General features: G+C 43.3%; 1 protein-coding gene across 3 annotated transcripts in view; it reads left to right on the top strand.

Annotated features, from left to right (window-relative positions):
- efl1 (elongation factor like GTPase 1) overlaps nucleotides 1–15,562 on the top strand; it is a 69,704-nt gene that overhangs the window by 12,915 nt on the left and 41,227 nt on the right. For all 3 annotated transcript variants that reach the window (XM_035418147.1, XM_035418149.1, XM_035418148.1), the window contains exons 13-15: nucleotides 7,595–7,761; nucleotides 8,917–9,113; nucleotides 11,292–11,427. In XM_035418147.1, the coding sequence (XP_035274038.1) occupies nucleotides 7,595–7,761; nucleotides 8,917–9,113; nucleotides 11,292–11,427 (500 nt within the window). The remainder of the gene's footprint in view (nucleotides 1–7,594; nucleotides 7,762–8,916; nucleotides 9,114–11,291; nucleotides 11,428–15,562) is intronic.

Consider the following 15,562-nt stretch of genomic DNA (forward strand, 5'->3'; position numbering starts at 1 on the left):
GAGTATATTCTAAATACATCGAGCAGAAAATGACTGTTTTTGCGAGCAAAATCAAATCCATTCTTGTTCAAAATGGCAAGGTTCTTGGCATTGAGCTTGCAAGTAAATTTGACATGGAGAAAACAAGTGCTCGTGCTGATTTACTGGTGTTTTTGCCACTGCAAATTACAGCGTTTACCATGTTGCCTTTGTGTCAAGAATGTTGCGGTTCACATTGTATCGTGCTGCGTTCCTTCCACTGTTGTGCTGCTCCCAAACAAGTTGAGCATGTGTAATGCAGTTGGCCGCATGCAGAAAAGCCGGGGTTTTTCGGAGCCTTTCTCTGAAGTGCAGATAACTGTTTGGCCTGTGGTTCCCCCTCCCTGCTCTGGAGTAATAGACAGCGGCAGGCGGTCTTGCGCTAGGCTTGAGCTCAGTCGGACCCAAGCCTGTACTGCCGTCGTTCTGCCTCCGGTCTTGTGAGCGGAGACCCACAAATCCCCGGCTCCCACTTCCCTGTCACACGACCAAGCTATAATTGTGCGGGGCCGCCATTAGCGGAGGTGCTGAGCGGGAGACGGGCTGTCGGAGGCGGAGAGATCCGTCTGGGAGATGACATAATCCAGGCAGAAGAGAAACTTTGCTGCCTAATGAGCCGATTGCCACGTGCCCAGTGCGCCTCCCTGTCTGCGCCATCTGCCACGGTAGCGCACCCTTACAGTGCCCAGAAGGCCAGAGGGGGGCGCTAGTGCAGCCCAGCTGTAAGCACAGGAAATGGCCTAGGGTCAACAGATTTGGCTAAGGCCTGAGCGATTTTGTATTAACTGCCTTTTTGGCAAGTGACACACTCACATTTGAAAAAAAATCATTGAACTTGCAAGCAATATCAAAGAGATCAGAGAAAACTGGAATTCTGTCTGTAAAACCTGAAGGAAACTGTATCGAAGATTTTTTCTTTTGAAGTAGCTTGCACTCAGCTGAACACTGCAAACCAGACATCAACAGTCTGCTTGAATCTGATTCAGGCTTAACATAAATGGAAGAATTATTTTGTGTTTAATGATGTCCATGTTAATTAGGAATATGGTACTCAAATAGATTAATTAAGGCTAGAAGATGAGCTGTTAATGCTTCATCTCTGAAATATGCCAAAATGACACTACAGATTTACACAGAATTTAGCAATCCTGATGAAGCATGTTGAGTTTTTGTATCAGTTTGTCTTTCGTTCTGTGCCCTCCTTTTTATGCCTCCGCGACGGCACAGCCGTGGCCGGAGGCATTATGTTTTTAGGTTGAACGTTCATCCGTCTGTCCGTCCCGTCCGTCCCATTCTCGTGAACGCGATATCTCCGGAATGCCTTGAGGGAATTTCTTCAAATTTGACACAAACGTCCACTTGGACTCAAAGATGAATTGATTAAATTTTGGTGGTCAGAGGTCAAAGGTCAAGGCCACTGACCTCTTCTGCTCTGTTCATTTTGTCTATAATTTAATAATTAATACGTATATACACACTCGTCCTCCTCTTCGCCACTGCCTCCACACTGTCCAGTTCCAACCAGATCACCTAGCTGGCCTTCCTTAACAGCTTGTTGAGACTACTGACCTCCAAGCCTTGATACCACCACCCCAGCACATCACCACGAAAAACAGAGTGCTGGCTACTGGTTAGTGGTGGCATACAACCGCGAGGCGGTATTTCTAGTTTTCTATGTGTGTGTTTGTCGTGTAGTTAAATGCAAAAATATTTGGACAGTGACACAACTTTTTGTTGTTTCGGCTCTGTACTCCAGCATATTGTATGAAATGAGTATTGTACATTAGCGAACCTGTGTTTTGTAGTTGTTCCAATGACCATGATATGCGGTTTTGTACGTCGCTTTGGACAAAAGCATCTGCTAAATAAATGTAGTGTAATATTGGATTTAAAATAAAACAATGAACATAGGGTTAAAGTACGGACTGTGTGTTCATCCATATTGGGTGATCTGTGTAGGAATTACTGCCCTTCTTATGCATTGTCTTCACATTTTCGAGAAGCAAAAGTAATTGGACAATTGGCTGCTCAAGCTGTTTTTTGGCCAGCTGTGTGTGTTTGCATCATTACGCACAAGAAAGATAACAACCCCTAGAGTTGATTCTATGTGTGGAATTTGCATTTGGAGTCTGTTGCTGTTGTCTCTCAACATGAGGGCCAAATAAGTATCTGTCAATCAAAGCGGGCCATCGTGAGGCTGAAAAATGAGGCTGAGTAATTCGATCAGAGACACAGCCAAAAACATTGTGTGTCAAATTCAACAGTTTGATACATTGTTAGGATGCAAGAACGTACTGGTGAGCTCTGCAATAGCATACGACCTGGTGGCCCACAGAGGACTACTGCAGTTGCTGACCCAAGAATACTTCCAGTTGTCAAGAAAAAACGCTTTTCTGCTGTCAGACAGATCATGAACATTCTTCCGGATGTAGGCATAAATGTCAGAGTACTATCCCAGTATAACCTTAGAGGGTTCACCACAAGATGCAGACCACTGTTAAGCCTGAAAAACAGAACAGTTAAAAAGCTAATATACTAAAAAGTACATTTCAGAAACTGGCGTTCTGGAAAAAAGTCTTACGGTCAAAAGAGTTGAGTATTAACTTATACCAAAGTGATGGAAAGAAGAAAGTGGAGAAAGAAAGGGACTACTCATGATCCAAAGCACCTCCCGTCATATGATGAACATGGTGGAGTTAGTGGTATGGCTGGGGCATATATGACAGGCACTGGAACTGCCTCACTTGTCTTCATTGATGATATGACCGCTGACAGCAGCAGCAGGATGAATACTGAAATGTACAGAAGCATCTTATCTTCTCAGTTCCAACCAAATGCCTCAAAACTCAGTGGATGGTGCTTCACCTTGCAGCAGGACAATGACCCCAAACATACTACTAAAGCTACCAGGGAATTTTTCAGGCTCTAAAAGTGGAATGTTCTTGACTGGCCATTGTGACCAAGTCATCTGACCTGAATCCAATTGAACATGTGTTTCACTTGCTGAAGACCAGACAGAAGGCAAAAGTCCTGAACTGTAGAGGGCAGCAGTATGGGCCTGGCAGAGCATCACCAGGGAAGATACTCAACATCTGGTGATGTCTATGGGTCACAGACTTCAGGCAGTAATTGATTGCAAAGGATTTGCTGCCAAGTACTAAATGACAACTCTATTTCAGATAATTTCATTTCACCCATTACTTTTGCTCCCCTAAAATGGGGGGATTGTATATACAAAGGGCTGTTCTTCCTAAGCAGATCACTCAATATGGATGTTAATACCCTCAAATGAAATCTGACAGTCTTTACTTAAATCTCAGATTCAGTGTTTTTTCACATTCAGTGTTCTTGAGCACAGAGCCAAAATGACAAAAAAAATGCGCACTGTCCCAATACTTTAGAATTTAACTATATATATATATATATATGTAGCATTTCAGCGTATGTACAGTACATACAGCCTTTTAACTGTATATATAATTTAAAAAATGCATTGTGGTTTTCAGAAACTCTCCTTCCTATTTGGAAACCATTGTGTGGGCCATAAAACAAACTCTTCCTTTTACTTTATTGTCAATTATGTGAAACTTTGTGATGCAGTTGTAGTGTTGTTAAGGACAATAATCCATTACAAAATGATGGAGTTCAAGTAGGCATGTAGGCATACACGTCCATGTATAAGCTGTTATTATACATGACGTGATAGTTACTTGGTTGCAAAACACAGTGACTCTTGTGACAGTGCTTATGCGATGTTATGTCAGGAGAGTAAGGACATATTCATGAAGGCACATTCTGTCTCACACTTGATACTAAAGAATTTCTTGGTTAATGTGCAAAGGCTTCTCAGTGCTTTGGTAAAGTTTATTTAAGGTAACTAAAGTGCTTTTATAATGCAGTCATCTTGGCTGTATTTGTAGTTTTCTGTGTAAAGATGTCCTTCCTGGCTTTCAGCTTTAGCAGGGTTGAGCATTGTAATTCACATCTTGGCCTGTATAAATATCCTTGCCAGAAGTGATGTTTCAAACTACAGCTTGTAACTACCAGTGTTTTGAGTGCAGAACTGTGTTTTAGACTATTTTAGGCAGCTTTCACAGTAGTGTGTAGTTCTTGCTTACATGGGCTTTGCAAACTACTGTCTGACTCCGTACTCAATGTGGTTACTTTGAAACACAGGCTTTTTCAGTGGCCTCAAATGTCACATGCAGCATGAATCTGCTCTGACAGTATGTTTTTTTCAGCTTTTTGGGATATTAGACTGCCATAAGTTTTTTACCCATATCTATATGAAAGTAAATTCAGGTATGTTAGAAAATTCACGTTATCAGCTCAGAAGCAACATTTTACGGGCCAGGGATTTAGTATAAAATTTGCCACCAGGAGGCAACACGCTGTCTGTGTAAAAGCTTGACCTTGATTCTGTACCACCGCAAAGTAACCACAAGGGGGAGGTTTGCATGTCTTTCATAAATATTTAGCTTATGGACTCCTGGTTATGCGCCATATGGCTGAATCAGGTCCTGATTGTATAGGTGAAGAGCAAGGCCTTTAAGTAGCTCATGACTTCATGTGAAATTATGAAATTGTTTTTGTACCTTTGTACCTGAATAATGGGTCTTCTGAACTACCCAGAAAAGGAGCATATTAATTTCAGCTTTGCTTATAATTTTATATCTATCTGAAATATACGTGAACATTTATGCATTAATTGCAGTTTCCACAGGAGTGTGCCACGCATGTATTGATGTGTTTCGCCTGGTTGCCTGTTCCCTGAAGAAAGGCTTTTTCGCGTTTTCAGAAAGAATGGTTGAACGGTCTCGTCTCACCGCGTAGAAGTGCAGCTGCAGCCTCTTTTAATGAGGCACAGTCTTCCTTATTTGCAGTAGGTGTCTGAGAGTGCTTCCAAGAGCTCCGAAATTAGCATTTTCTTTTTGGGTGTACTGCGGAATTTGGTTCTGAGCAGTTGACTGAATGTTTCATAAATTAAAAGGACTCTTTTTATCCCCACGGCCTCTTGCTGCTTGTTCTGTTGAGCCATGCTCTCGAGCGGAGGGCTGTATTTCATATTGATGTGCGGCTGTAAGAATGGCATCTACCTGCTGAGAGATCTTGTTACTTCCTTGCATTCGGTTCTTTTCCCCTGTTTGTGACGTTCGTGTGAAAATACCCCACAGTTGCATGTCAACAGTAGACATTTTTTCGGGTGATGTGCTGCTGGGCGACGGCAGTTGATTTGAATCCGAGTGGTCCTGCGGTCCGCCTTGCCGCGGTTATATAAAGAAAATAATAAACCTTACTGTTTACTTGCAGTGTAATGGAGTAGCGGTTGTTTATATCTGGGACTGTGCACAGGTTAACCAACCTTTATAATGGATTCACGACCTAGGCCCATACTGCACTAGAACAGGTTCTGATATAAGGATTCCCTCTCTGCTATTTTCGACATTTTCCCTCCCCACTTATGAATAAGAAATCAAAGAGTTCTGAAGAGAATAAGTTCTTACGCAAAGCTGCTTTGATGCAAGAACGTTAGACGAATCAGGATGTGTTAGTCCGAGTGCTCGCTTTTCATTACGTTTGAAAAGGCAGACTTTGAACAGTTAGCTGAGGGCAATAGTCTGAAGTTTGTTTTCCTTACATTAATTGAATGCATGTAGGCTTTTATTATAAATAATATAAAAGAACGGGCCTCTTGCGTGAATATGCTGCATCAGCGTCTTTTGCTGAATGCAAATAGCGTATATATATATACACCAGAAGGTAGTTCTTCTATGAGAAAACTGTTGAATTTTGTATTTGGTAACTATTGACTTGAACTCCACAGCTGGCAGTCGGTGAAGATTCTGCACTTCACAGTGTCCATTGGGAATCACCCTGCTTTGGAGAAAAAAAATCTTCTGGCTGTCTTTAGCAAGATAACAAAGAGACAGCTTTGTTTCAATGTGTATGACATGTGTTATTCTGCAGATATGCTGCCCATATTCTCTGTTCTGGTGTAAGATAAGCCATCCTCTGAATAACTCTTATTGTACCAACATTATTGTAGTTACCTCTGGTAATGTGCTCAATAGACTATATGTATTTGCTATCCTTTGTATTTCTTACAAGTGCTATGAAATGTCCATAGCATTGGTTTTTCAGAATGAACTATGAGGCAAAAAATGTGATCCTCTAAAAAAAAAAAACTGGGAAAATGAGGCAATGCCTAGGTTGCCATGGTTTCGGAACGGAGACTATGACTCACTTCCTCAGAGCAGCGAACCAGTAGTGCATAACATTTTATATCGCAACTTTAAAGTGCTCGCCGTGGGCCAGTGTGGAGTTATCTTAATAGGAAAGAAATAGTGACCTCTATCCACATTTTGTTTGAAGAGCAGCTTATCAGTGTGTTCCTCATCCTCATGAACCTTCACCTTCATTTTTTGGGACGTCGGGTTCCATAGCAACCCGTGCACGAACCTGCTCTTTAAAATGGCAGTTCGCCACTGGTAGGCAGGCCAGGTGTTACACGGCCTCCCATGTCCGTCTGTCTACAAAATGGCTGAAAGCATTATAGATCTGGGTTTAAACTTGGCTATGTGAATTGATCCTATTTCTTGGACCTCGCATGGTGCATTGTAAGAGTGGCAGAAATACAGTATTCCCTGTAGGAGTTCCAGTCTTATTCACACTGTGAGGTCCCATGGCGATTCCAGTGCTGACCTACTGTAAGGCTGTTGACTTCCCTGTGTGTGAAGCAGAGGGGGGTTTAAGTCCTGTTAAACCCCACATTGCCACTGGATAGCGAAAACGGACAATGTGCCCTGTGACAAAGCTGCTGTTATGCGCAGGATATGACCCACTCCTTCCTTTTTTTTGCCTCTCTGTCATGAAATCATGCCAGTTTCCTTTTCGTTTTCTACAGAGGGTTAGTTACAAATCTAGTCACAAGGTTGAGATTTCATTACAAACTGATTTTAGCAAAAATAGAATTGAACGAATTGCAAGTGTAATTCTTACTTCATTTCTTAGTTTTATTACTGTGTGTGAAGGGCAAAGTACCGTAGCAGTTAGAATGTCCTCCATTTGGAAATTTTCCTCTTGAGTGAAAGTGGCTTTTTATCGGGCATTTTACAGGTCAATTGCCTGCTGTCTATGACCGTCCTTTCAGAAAATCTTGAGCTTCTGTCCATCACGTCGTTTTTCTTTGTTGCTTGCTTTATTTTTTGCAGAGTTGTTCTGAGGCACTTTGCACATTGAAGCTTCCCTTTGAAGCCTCAGATAGTTACCGCACAAGCCGTGATTGAATACGAGTGCCTTTTATTTCAAGAACATTGGCTTGTTGGCACAATATCCCGCCATTTTCACTGCCGCTTTTGTGAAAAAGCGTCATTCAGTCTCTCGTGTTAAATGCGTTTAGGCGTGAAGATAACACTCAAACAGCGATTCTGTGCTCGCAGGTGAAATCCGGCGCTTGTGTAAAATGGACGTTCCCGGCGCTGTTCGGCGTGTTCAGAGTGCGGGGCGAGGGGGCTGCGGGGGCTTTAATGGCGCCCGGCTGTGTACCGTGTTTTTTTCCCCCCCCCCCCCCCCCCAGGCCGCTGACACAGGAGGAGATCGCCCAGCGCAGAGAGGTTGCCAGACAGAAGCATGCGGAGAGGCTCGCAGCCAATCAGGGAGCTAACCAGGGAGCGGAGGACCCCGAGCAGGCCCCGGCCAGAGCCGCGTCGCAGACTGCCCCGCCCACCGGGGAGAAGAGCGCAGGCAAGCCCGAGACCGTCTGCGACAACACTCACATGCGCGCACACACACACACACACACACACACACACACACACACACACACACACACACACACACACACACACACACATACACACAAACACACACATATACACAAACACACACAAACAGACACACATATACACAAACACACACAAAACCACACATATAGACACACACACATATATATACGTAGACACACACACACACACACACACACACACAGACACACACACATATACACAAACACACACAAAACCACACATATAGACACACACACACACACACGTATATACGTAGACACACACACACACAAACGGACACACATATATACAAACACACACACACACAAAACCACACGCACACGTATAGACATAGACACACACACAGAAAACCACACAAACACACTCACATATACACAAACACACACATGCATATATACACAAACGCACAAACGCACACACACATGGACACACATACACAAACACACACACACAGGCACCCTATAGTTACATAAAACTTTATCGCGCATGGCACAGCCCTTGCGTGTATTCTCAGTCAAAGCTGGTAAGATGGTTACAGTCTCAGTTATTTTCCCTCTGAATGAGACCGGGCCCACAGCAGCAGTGGGGACGCTCTCTGGTGTCTGTGCATAAAGGGAGCAGCTCCCGCTTCAGGCTTCCCGCTCTTATGAATCCTATGAGGACGCAGCGTGTGAGACTCCAGAGTGCTGCCCGTCACATGACCGCGCTGCGAGGGCCTCCTCGGGCGTGATGTCACAGGCACCCGTTGAGAGGAAGTCCCTGTGACACCGAGTCTTTCGCCGTCGGAGGTGGCGCCCAGACAGCCGCGAACGTGACCGGATCTCCGCCCCAGGGTCCCCGGCAGCGCATCGATCGTGACTTCTGCGACGGGAAGCTTAGGCCTCCGCCCCCCCCCCGCCCCCCGGCCCTCGAGCACGCGTCCGCCATGGCTATGCGGCGTTCCCCGCTTCCCCCTCCCCCGCGCGCCGCATTCGTCACCTTTCCGACGGCGCTCTGACTAACGCGAGAGCCCAGACCGACGCGTTTGTGACTCATGCGCTACGCGAGCGGACCGCTCCATTGGTTCACTCGTCTGTTGTGCTCCTGTCCGTAGGCGGCGAGGTGGCGGCGGCGGCTCCGGCGGAAGCTCCCACGCCGGCGCTCAGGCTCGGACGGCCGGCGGTGGAGGAGGAGGAGGAGGGCAGGGAGCACTTCGTGGCCTTCGCCAGGGTGTACAGCGGGGTCGCCAGGCGGGGGCAGCGCGTGTTTGTGCTGGGCCCCAAGTTTGACCCCAGCCAGGCCCTAAACACGGTGAGCCCCCCCCCCCGGCCCACAATTCCCTGCCGTCTGACAAACCGCCCCTTCCCCACTGCGCTTCCGCCCTTTCTGAAGAACGGCTGCGTTATTGTGTTTCGGCAAACGCTGTATTGATAAAAAATACTGCACAATGGCTCGGCGTACAAAGCCTCATATTTCTGACTGCTCTTTGAAGTTGAAAAAATACATATTTAGCTCATGATTTCTCCTCAAAGTGCCCGTGTGTGTCTTTCAATGAGTCATGCCACTGTAATGGATTAAAAAAAAACATGTAAAAAAAAATGTAAAACTGTGTAAAATGATCCTGACCCTTGCTGAAGTGGTCATGCAGCACTGGATCAGACTGACTTCATGTGGCCTTTAAACACAACTCCGTGTTACATGTTGCAGTGACGGTTAAATGAGTGGTTATTTAAAGTGTATGTTTTGCAGGGTTCTACGCTAACCTTTTTTCTCCAAGGAGCACATGTGCTCCTAAATTAAAATAAATTAGGAGCACACTAATGAATTCCAATTAGATGTTCTCCTAAATTATTTTTCCAGTTAGCACATATCAGTTTTCATTGGCGAATGCTCCTATATTGGGAGCACTGTTGAGCCCTGCATTGGGATATATTTTGTGAAAATAATTTTTGAGTCTTTTCTGATTTTTTGACTGTGGCTGTAAGAAGCTGCTGTTGCAGTGATACGAGCACAGAAGAATGATGGATGCTTTAAAGGGGACTGTGGAAAGATGTTTCTCTGTTCATGTTTTATGTTCTTTCCTTTTCTTTTTATTACCTCCTACCAATTTGTGAGACGGTGCGTCTGTTTCTTTTGGTGTCTGTCTCTGTGTATCTGTCTGTGTGTAGGCGTGTGTGAGTAGGCGTGCGTGCTTGCGTGCGTGTGTGTGTGTGTGTGTTTGTGCGCCTGTATGTGCGTGTGCATGTATGTGTGCGTGTGTATGTGCACCTGTGTGTGTGCGCACATATATGTGTGTGCGTCCGCGTGTGTGCGCGCATGCGTGTGTGCGCATGTGTCTGTGCGTGTGTGTGCATGTGTGTGTGTGTGTGCGTGTGTGTGTGTGTGCAACCCGATCCCCTTGTCTCACACTGGGTGACAGTGTGTGAAGAGCAGTGATTGTAAGGTGTAAGATGTCTGGCTCTGTTTGGAAGTGGAATTCTTGCTGGTATGCAGCCCCCCCCCCATGTTTTCTGCGAGCAACTGTCTCACGTAGGCCCTGTCACTTTCAGCTGAATATATGATTATTTCAAAATGTTGAGTGCCTAAGTAGCATGCAGTAATTTCTAAGACCGACACTCGCTGGTATATGTGCCCAGCATTAGATCACTAGCACTGTGTATGGATTTTAAAGGGTTTTTATTCTTTGTTTGCACTCGCTTTCTGCAAAGATGAACAAAGAATTAAAATTCTCAATTTTTTAAATTCTTGTTTCTATGATTTGCGCTCAATTGAACGTGTAATTGCATCTTCAGCCGTAGTGCGCTAAATTTATTCTAAATTAATTTGCATTAATTACACTTCTGTGTCAGCTGTGAGTGATCTTTGGTTTGATCAATGAATATTTCATGCTTTATTTGTATTCCTAAAAGCTGTGTTATAGAGGCACTGAAGTTATGCATAATGGATTTAATTTAGGATACAGTACAGTGTTAATGACCTGTGGTTGTAATTTGATTACAGAATAATAGTAGAATCAGTTGTAGTGGCGTTGTGCAGTAAAATGGCTTTATCAAAGCAAAAGTTGATCTTTGGGGGGCGGGGTGGGGGCATGTGTACTGCACTGAAGATATTAAGGTGAAGAGCCAGTGCCCTGGTCTCCCAGCACACTGTGTGGAATGATGATAGGTTTATTATTATTATTGTTTTAACCGGTGTATGAAGGCCAGGTTTGATGGCCATTGGCCGTTTCTGCCTCAGGATCATTAAGAGGCTTGAACAGAGCGCCCTAACACGCACGCCGCCTCTCCTTCCTCACGCGACTCTTAATAACTTTCCGCAGCTCACCGCACAGAGAGATAATATAACGACACAACATCGCCGAGATCAGAGAGGGACTCTGAGGATCCGGCTGCGGTTGTGACATGTATTTTTCTCTCTTTTTTTTTTTTTGGTCCTCCTGCTCCTCTGTGCGGCTGGCGCTGGCTCCCCGCGTCTGGTTGTGTGCGCTAGCTGCCGGAGGGGTGTTGCGCCTCAGACGATCTCCCGCCGGTCCCGCACATGGCCTGCTGTACCCTGGAGAGCCTCTATCTGCTGATGGGGAGGGAGCTGGAGGAGCTGAAAGAGGTCCCCTCAGGCAATGTGCTCGGTATGTACCTGCTGAGCTTGAGGGATTTTTTTCCCCCTCCGTTTCTTTCCCTTTTTTTTTCCTTTTCCTTTTTGTGCTTATTCAGTGACCCTGTGGGCAATGCCTTTGAACACATTTCAGCTCAGAAGGCTTGCAAAATAAAGTTTTTTTTTTTTTTTGGTGTGCCTAGGTTATTATCTGTTTACATATGATAATGTGCTGCAGGCCTTGTTTAATGATGTTCTGTGGCTTTGGCTGGTTTTGTGTTCTGTGATCAAACAACTAGCCTAGTCTTCATTGGCAAAACATTAATCTTCCATTGCCTGGACCCTTTCATTTCTGACACACCTAAGTTAGCTCACTGGTGTAATTTAGCAAGTTAAGCCTGCAGGCATAGTCATGGGCCATACAGGAAACTAGAACAGAAATGCAGCCGATGAATTGGATTTCCAGGGTACCTCTGCTAGATTCTTCCATTTATCACTGCACTCATTGAAGCCATTCTGGTTCTGCTCCACGTTGATGCCCTTCCCTTTGTCACTAAAAGTTTCATTCATTCATTCATTCATTCATTAATTAATTAATTCATTCATTCATTCATTCATTCATTCATTCATTCATTCATTCATTCATTCATTCAGCATGTTGCCTAGACACTGCAAAAAAAAGCATTTAATTGGCAAAGCATGTAACGTGTTGGCACCGCACCTTAAACAACAAGGTTTCGTTCATATTTTCTAGTGGTAAAATATTATTGCAATCAGCCAGAAGATAGTAGAGACCCTACTGTTCTTTCTAGGTTGTTCCTATCAGAAAGCACCGCACCCATTTCCACCAAGTCACCTTGCTTTGATTAGGACATGTCCTAAGCCCAGACCTTTAAAGTCACATTTTATATAATAATCTATATATATATGCAGATGAATATTGACTCAATTTGTGTTAAGTATCTAGCTCAAGAATACAGTTAGGAGTACTAGTCCAACTGGAATTCAGCTCAGCAAGATTCAGGTTGTGATTTCTACACCACACGGCTCCCAGAATCCACATTGTGCATTTCGTTCGGTGCAGACAACAGGAACTCAGGAGTAATCTTAAAATGAGCTATTGCCCCCCTTCCCTCAACCCCCCCTGCTCCCTGCTTCTCTCATGTTGTCAGTGAAGGTGTCTCCTAGTGGAAAGCATTCTAGTGGAAACAGGGGGGGAAAGAAAAGTACTAACACTTTCCAGATGGTGCTTGCTGAGAAAGTTGCAGATCTGTGCAGAGAAGCTCCTTAACAGCAATGTGATATTCATTTAGCGAGCTGAATAGAGGATATTTCATGAAGATTAATAGCATATTTTATCTGCTGCCGCGAAAACTATTAAACAGAGTTCTCCAAAATGGATAGCGTTTGCCATTATCTAAGCAGCGCCGTGGCTGAGTTGTGTTTTCCTCTGATATGCGGCCAGGAATTTCTTTTTACAGTACGGTTCCAGCCCCAGACAAAGCAGTTAAAGCAGATTTATTATATGCATCATAGATTACCATACAGAGAAAGGGTACATATTCTACAACAGTGCTGCCATTTACAGTGGATGGGGGAGAGTTACAATCGGCTGTTACCATAATGAAAGTAAAGTAAGAAAAAAAAAAACTTAAAAAAAATTGCGGGCAATGAATACTAATCAGTTGATGAACAGAGTAATTCAGAATCTGCTGCAAACAGCAGTTAAAATTTACAAAACAGGTTAAACTTCACATAATGTGCTTTGGGATCTTGGTTGACTGGGACCTTTCCCTACCTTAGTAATGAGGATAGGCTGTGTCCAACATGCATAAGGAAACCATATCTGTAAAGACATGTCTAGTCTTCCATTCAGTACAAATGTTCGTTTTTGTATGGGGAAAACAGCCAATGCGTTTTTGCACAAAACTGATAAAATCAGTGGAGGCTCATCCAACCGAAACTGGACTGTTGCTTACCAGGCAGGATACCAGGAGTATTTGGAGAATCTTCCCATGTTTCCTTACAGTAAATGGAAAGGAAAGAGCTAAGCTCAGTATAACCTGTAGGGGTCGCAACTTTACTTACGGTTCAAATAATATAGTGACATCAACCTTGTTCTAAAACTGTTGCATCTTCTGGGATAAAAAACATTTAAATGGGTACCTGTGTATGGGTTTCTGATAGGCCATGAGAACTGTGTCTGAAAGCTTTGCATGAGGGGATGTCTTTGATTGTTCTGTAATAATTTGATTATTTTGTTCAGGGGTAGTACTCATTTTTTGATTCCTACGTATTTGTGCATGCCCGTCTCTGTTTGCTTTGGTTTTGTGAATCTACTTAAACCAAGATTCTTTAAAAGCTTACACTTCAATTCAAGTGCATTATTTTACTGTGCCTCTTTAGACATTAATAAAGTATTTTTCACACTTGTTTAAATTGAAAAGGATATGAAAAAAGAATGTCTGGGGCAGAAATTACTGAAAGCATCGTAGCAGCACTTTGAAGAGAAAATTTCAGGACACAAGTTTGCTGTAAGAATGACTGACAGGATGCAAGCCTTCTGCTTATTTCATGAGATTTTCATGAATAATGAAAGACGAATGCAGTCATGTATCGACGTTGTCTAATGTACTCTGGTTCTCGGAGTGGGCAATTGTCAATAGCACAATATTCCTTTGAGTGGGTATTAAGAGTGCTTTATTGCATAATTTAGTTTGAATTCTCAGGATCTCTACAGTGTAAGTAGATTGTAAATGTATTTCTGAACTGTCTGTTGATATGGCATCCATTCTGATGATAAATCACCTACACAATATTATTTTCCACACAACGTACCTCTAATTCCTGGTAGAAATGTAAGATTTAAAAAAAATGTTGCATATATGGAAGATTGCAGAGGACTGGTTGTCTGGGGAACTTAAATATCACCCTTTCTCCCTTTTTATGTGGCAAGATACAAAAATACGACTCCATCTGGAAATATCATATTGGATGGATGGCAATTTCTGCACCTCCTTTGTTAAAATTGATGTTGCTAATGGAATGGAAATCCCATTTTTTAAGTTATGGAAATCAGCTGTTCCAATAATATAACTGGACGGTGGAAAATCGATGTGGTGTGTTATATAAGTAAAGAGACGTCTTGCAGTTTTCTTTTGAAATTTTTATTTGTGCCATGTGCTAAACTCAGGTTTGTCTATTCAAAGCAGCCATTGCTGATGAATTGCTGATACGTGGAGCTATGCATATATTGTGCCGTTTGTTTGCTTTGAATTATGGGACCGGGCACACAATATGTGCATTACACCCACTTTAGCTTGATTAGGTTTAGAACTATTAGACACATGGAATGGTTAATCTAAAAAAATTCTTATTTGATGTGGGCTGTGAGTTATACAAACGTCATGAGGATCCAAGCCGGCGCATGACAAAACATAGCTAGACCCCCCCTAAGACGTCTATTAGAAGCAGACGCAGCCCATGCTAAACTCACCACATCATAGGCTCAAAGGCAGCACGTTTTTGCCATTGCAGGGATCATTTCTGCTTCCTGGCAGCTGGTAGAAGCAATGGGTTCAGGAAATGAATGCTTCCATAACAATTCCTCTCCCAATGGCGTAGTGCTGCAATCATTTTCCATTACATTATGTTTATAATGTACACTTACAGTCAGGTCTGGAATGATGGATACTGTTGATAAGGATGCAAAGATGCAAAAAAGACTGTAGGAAACAAATGGTTGCATGTCATTTCCCAATGTGAAAAACAATCAGTTGAATCTTTAATAAAGTAACATTTTTCAAATTGTTAATTACTTATAAAAAAAAGAACTAATTTCATAATTACTAGCACCCCTGTGACTATATCTTAGTACTGCCTCCCCTGGAAAGGATAATGGCACTGAATATTGATGGTGAACACTTTTGTATGGATCTTAAACTATTCCTCCATGTAGAAACTTTCAAGATCCTTGATATCCTTAGGTTTGCCTTTAAGGACTGCTCTTTTCAAGTCAGGCCACAGGTTTTCAGTTGAATTCAAGTCCAGAGACTAAGATTGTCATAGCGAAACATTGATTTTTGTTTTCACAAAATCTGTGTGGTCATTTATAGGTAGGTTTGTAGCCATTGGGCCTCATTCACGAAAGCTTTATAATCACATTCGAT

Source organism: Anguilla anguilla, chromosome 5, assembly GCF_013347855.1.
Source record: "Anguilla anguilla isolate fAngAng1 chromosome 5, fAngAng1.pri, whole genome shotgun sequence".
NCBI classification, from domain to species: Eukaryota; Metazoa; Chordata; class Actinopteri; order Anguilliformes; family Anguillidae; genus Anguilla; species Anguilla anguilla.